The sequence below is a fragment of the Austrofundulus limnaeus genome, unplaced genomic scaffold, assembly GCF_001266775.1.
Source record: "Austrofundulus limnaeus strain Quisiro unplaced genomic scaffold, Austrofundulus_limnaeus-1.0 Scaffold103, whole genome shotgun sequence".
Taxonomy (NCBI): Eukaryota; Metazoa; Chordata; class Actinopteri; order Cyprinodontiformes; family Rivulidae; genus Austrofundulus; species Austrofundulus limnaeus.
In genome coordinates, this window is record NW_013952505.1 from 102,223 (window position 1) to 108,363 (window position 6,141).

Here is a 6,141-nt window from a genome sequence, read left to right on the forward strand (position 1 = left end):
GGTTAGAGTTGGACATAGATCAGTCAATTTGCACATTCAGGTCAAATTCTGAATTTGCTTAAACTATTACTACTAATATTACTACTTCTATCACTACTACCACCACCACCACTACTACTAATACTACCACTACTACTACTACTACTACTACTACCACCACCACTACTACCACTACCACTACCACTACTACCACTACCACTACTACTACTACTACTACTACTACTATTACTACTACCACCACCACTACTACCACGGCCACTACTACCACCACTACCACTACTACTACTACTACTACTACTACTACTGCTACTACTACTACTACTAATAATAATAATAATAATAATAATAATCGCTTGCATTTTAATGTCTGTCATATAGATGGAAGTTGGATAGCTTAGCTTGAACGAGTTTGAAAATGTCTGACATAAAACATATAGGAAGATAAAAGAATAAGAGGTGAAGCAAATAAGTGAAAGACATGTAAGTACTGATCATGTCCAACAGATCAAAAGCCAAGAGTATGCCAAAAAAAAAAGTCACCATATTTTTCACGACACTGTATCATTCGTCACTCTGTCGCTCTTCTTCTGAGTTCTGCTTCATTTCATACATATGTGAAGGGCCTGTCAATGCTGAGATGACAGCAGTGACGAGTCAAGGATTGAATTGCCAATTCCAATACAACTAAGGAGCCCAGATCTCAGCCTGCTGATTTAATTCAGGCAGAATTGGAATTGACCCAAATGAAACTGGTGGAGTGGAGTGAAGGTGGGCAGGATTGGGGCTGACGTTAATCCCTGAGAGGTTTGAACAGTGGAATAGTGGAATAGTGCTTCTTGGAATGTGATGAAGGGGGATTGGGTTTAGAGAAAGATGCTGGTTGAGACTTTAGAGGAAGGAGCAGGAGTGGGGATTGCAGAAGGGGTAGTATCAATGRCAGATTACAGACAATTTATTCATGAGGTTAGCAGGTCAACCACACCTACCATCAATCTAAATGGGGGGAATGTCACCAAATAGAAACCAATTCCTGAAATCACTTRTGTTGTTGTGAAAAAAAKAACAACGTACAAATGCATACAACAGAAAATTTGACACATACAGTACCAACATATTCAACTCACCATTGCGTGACGTTACATTAGCTTGTGTTTTGGAGAGGTCTTCAGTTGTTTCGCCGAATGATTGAGAGATCCGACGGTCAAGGCCGTCCAGTAAAGAGTTAAGAGAATGCTCTGACAGAGGAGGGCTGACAGGGACCCCCTAAGAAAAAAGGCAGAGTTGACATATGTGCATAAGTAACAGACAATCACATTTGTATTTCRAAAGGTTGTGTTAGGTGTATTTAATAGCCTTAAACCCAAATTTGCTYATAACCAATAACTAAAAGTGTTTGGAGCAAGTCAAGGAACACGTTCATTTGAAGGAATTTTTTTTTAAATGCAAGATTCAACAGTTTTTTTATTAAAGTTGTTCCACAAGTTGAAATATTGTCTCGATTACATTGTGAGCACCGATGTTTCACTTTTGCAAACAAAGCCAACAATTACCATTTATGCATGTTCAAATATTTTTGGCAGATTTGAATTATTTTTGTAATAATGAAATTTGGCAAAATGAAAACAAGAAAATTAACAGCCACTCATTCAATTGCTTCCWTTAACTTATACTTCTAKAGCYCCCATATATCATGAACTTTAATCAWAATGTCAATAAATCCATACACTACATGTTACAATATGATAAACATATTTTGAAACACAAACAAAGCAGACAAAATGCATGGGTGATGTGTTATTTGACYAGGACAGATGACCCGTTTGCACACAAAGGAAAAAAAAACAGGAATGCACCTCCTGTTTTGTCATCAATACTCCAGAAAGATAAAAACGAAGGCCTCAGTATCCATTCCGGCTTATATCGGTATTTTCTGGTTCAGCAGTGTGAAACGGATCCAGCTGCAGTCCGAAGCAGGATAAAGCTCCATGGATTTCTCATCGGCCAGCAGACAGATGTCACTAACAATGAGTTTGACTAAAAGCGACCAGTGACATTTGCCGTGTGGTCGATGTTCTGCACCGCTGATCGTTGAGCCCTTGGTACACTCTGTGCGTGTGCCAATCTGTACAGGCGGACTTGGTTWGTCGTAGAGACCCCTTTACGTGTGRCATGTTTAGATTGAAAAACTTAAGACGTTTTATATTGTGTTACTTTTGGATAGAGGCTACTAAGTTATAARTGMGATAAAAATTGCAACTAAAAGAATATTAACCTCACATCTTGCAGTTTTGATCCTTGATTTTCTTTTATTTAATCAGCAGCTTGTGGGTATCACCTGTACAGGATTGATTACTGGTTGCTCACTCACAGCCAATCAGTTAACAGTATAAGGGTTTGTATTCTCAAACATGTTTCAAACTAGGTGATTGTTGTCGTCCTTGAATTTTCACAGCATTCTACCAACTCTGATCAAAAACAAAGGGAAGGAASCATGCTAGGGAGAATAGAGTGGAAAGACGAAAAGGCAAATGACTGAGACTTTAGGATAAACAAATTGAATAAATTACAAGGAGGAGAAAAATACTGTGGGGGTGTTGGAACTTTAAATGAACTGGGGTCATGCCAAGCAGCCTCTCTYTGGGAGTGGCATGTTGTGTCATTGAAGAGGTTTTCYAGAACAGGGAGACTTATTGGCAGCTTAATATAAATGAGAGGTTTAATGTGGTTGAAGGCACAAAACTTTATCAGTACAGCGTGTTGATAAGAGTGAGAAGAGAGTGAAGCTGTGCCTGTGCGCAGCTGGGTCAACGCAATTACATTCGCAGCCATGGCCACTGCCAGCCTTTTAATAGAAGCATGTCCCTGGATAAATTAGGCTCAATAAGGTCCAAATTGTCGAAATTAAGATTTATTTAACTCTCATTTCTTCCCCCATTTATTTAACTATTCTCTGCACTCTTTTGAAAATTCGTTTTGATCTTTGGCTTGTCATGAGCTGAAAAGAAGTGCAAGTTTCCTATAAAATGTGAAAAGGAAATTACATATAAAACACATCGGGTGGCAAAAAYTGACAGCTATTTTAGAGGGAGGTGTATGAGTTGATGTTAAAAGCATTCTTTGTCTTCCCGGGCAAACAAATGCTGGGATCAATAGAACACCGCTCCAATATTGCAGCAATTTAATCTTTGTGGATTTTGTGTTAATTAAGTCTGCTTTTGTGCATGCTAAAGCTTTGGCTTTCTCTCACTCTGTTTACTGACTTGTGAATGTTTACCGACTAGAGCACTAGGTACGGTTCAWGATGAGAAGTGACACATCCACATAAATATTGAAGATACCCAATATTAAGCTGTGAAGCATTGTTATAGTTTGTTTTTTTTTTCTGTTATTTTTGAGGAATTGCATTTTTATGCTACAAATGAAAATACAGTTTTATAGATTAAATAGTTGTTCCATAATCTGACAAATCAAGAATAACAGACCACAATTGTATCAACAAACAATTATAAATGTGTGGTCTTTGTTCTCACCAAAAAAGTGTTTTCCAGTTTTTTTCTGTGTGCAAAATGATTTCCCTCACCCGCAACAACCTATTTAATGCCTGCCCTGGCACAACTCAGCATGCACCAGAATATCGCACCAAGCTAGCACAATGCTGAAGCCACAGATTTGCATCAAGCTTCTTTTACGGTTTTGATATGATCACGGTTGTAGCTTGAGCAGTTTGGACAGTCCTGTTCTTGACAACCAAGTATCGTAYAGTGCACAGGCCTCACATGATGGATATGCTACTGCCACTGCCATCACACTCCCCTCTACCCACCAAAGATCCTGATACACCAAAATAAAAGATTTACTTTTGTTTCAGAATTTTTGGGAATTTTGTACATGTCAAGCTACTGTATGTATCTTTGTAATCAGTTGCTCACTGTATTCTATAAAGGCCCCTAAAGACCCTCTCATGACTCTAAATGTTCTGGGTGATTATTTATTTATTTATTTATTTATTTATTTATTTATTTATTTATTTATTTATTTAATTTATTTCATGCTAGCGTTCTCAATCACTGACCAGGGGGTCTAGCTAAATAATGGAAAATAAGAGTACTAARACTACATAACAAAATCAAAATCWWAAACATAAGAGTTCTTTGTGCATATTTTCAAACTGCTGCTGAATCAACCAAACAAATACAGACTCTTATCTCTTGAAAAGTGAACCTGTACTCTCAGTGGTTTCTTAATTTTCCCAAAGATGGGTTCTCATTGTGTATTCAGACCATCTTAATCTAGTCATTTTCAGTGGATTATCTTGTTGATTGAGGGCAAAGGTAGAGCAGTGTGACTCACACTGAGCTCAGTGGAAATCAGGTGGAAAAGAGCTCCTACAAAACTAAAAAAAATCTATGCACATTATATAATGCTTTATTTATTTGAGTGTTATGTGGTTCAAATGCCTTTTTGTGCATATTATATTTGCGAATATAAGTTCATAATTTTGGGTCTTGATTTGTCATTTGTTTAGACTCATGCACATCTGCGTTTTCTCCTGTGCATTACCATCTACCTGACCTTGAGTACTCAATAGGAAAGAGGAGGCAGTGCGATGACATGTTTGGTCCTAAGCTGTCAACTATTGTTAATAAAGTCAAGTCCARGATCATTTCCGAACCTTCTATCCTYGTCTCAGTCYATTGCCTCCGTCCTAATCCTGTCCATCTCCACCATAATGCTGTAATTACAATCTTTAAGCCGCTGCATTCTGTTCAAGGCACAACTCACCTCTTCTCTTTATAGCTAGATACCACACTTTCATTAGCCTCTCACATCCGCACAGAGCCTTATCTAATGCTGGTGCCTCTATAAGTGGGATTCTATGGTCTTAGAGAAATCTCAGCAAAACATTGATTTCACCAGAATATGACATAGATAAAAASCGTAATAACAGGAAAACCTGTCAGGTTAACAACTGGCCAGATACTGTATACCTCCTTTGGGGTGCTTGTGTCTTGGAGGATGGTTGAGTATCAAATTAAAACATATTGCAAGTTTTGGTTCATTCAAAAAGAATGAGGCTCTAAGCCCACGAGAACACATCATGTGCAGGCAGTTAAAATTAAACATTTTATACAGCAAATTAGTCAACATGATATTGCTCAAAATTTGTGAATAAATCAGGTAAATTTTACTTAATTTGCTCAATTAAATCTTGTAACGTATACGAGATCAACTTAAGTAAAATTTACCTGTTTATTCACAAAACTTTAACTATTCTTAATAACTTTTACTAGATAATGATGAGTAAATATAACATTAATTTGTAGCATTTAAATTTACTTAACTAACGTTAGTGCAAATTGTTACGAGGATTTTTTTCTACTAAATCTTACAAGTTCTTTATAACAGTGCACATGCGTCAAGCACAATATTTTAGCATGACACCTCACAGCTACAGAGAGAGGTGTTGCTCATGTTGTAGTTCAAGAACTCACCACCAGGGGGCAGTTTTGAAGAACCTTTATTGGATTCTTCTTCATGAACAACACAGACAAAGTGAAACTCACAGGTCTTATTAACGACTAGGCCTACCACTCTCACTTATGGTTACTTCTGCTGAACGGTTTAACACAAGTTAACAAATAATGAACACACAAATTAGAGTAACACAACAGACTAATTMCTGAAAGAACAATGTTAACCAATTCCCTAAAATGATTTAACAACAACAAACATGGATCCTACCCACAATCCTCCACTGCAGTCACATGTCAAACAGCCCAACACAGCAGAATGCTACTATATGCATTCCCTGTTCCCTGACAACTAAATATCACCTACATTATGCCATCAAACTATTGCACACCAACAAATGTATTCAAGCAAAACAAACCAGACAACTTATGTTTTATTTTGACCATATCTTGTCCTCTCCTTGAAAAGTGAAGCAAGGGAATGAGGAGCAGCAGCCTTTGTGTGTGCATGCGCCCTCAGTTTTAGCCCAGAAGAGTAGAAGTTACTTAATATATTCATGTTTATGTGCTGTCCAGAAAAAAGCACTTAAATATTACTGGTAAAATAGCATTAGCGTTTACCTTTTTTGGACATTAATATTGATATACTGTATAATATAATGCATATTGT

The 6,141-nt window shown here is 37.2% G+C and overlaps 1 protein-coding gene across 2 annotated transcripts in view; it reads right to left on the minus strand.

Annotated features, from left to right (window-relative positions):
- Positions 1–6,141, minus strand: part of LOC106521108 (partitioning defective 3 homolog) — a 330,008-nt gene that overhangs the window by 83,544 nt on the left and 240,323 nt on the right. For both annotated transcript variants that reach the window (XM_014013528.1, XM_014013529.1), the window contains 1 exon segment: positions 1,125–1,263. In XM_014013528.1, coding sequence (XP_013868982.1) covers positions 1,125–1,263 — 139 coding nt within the window.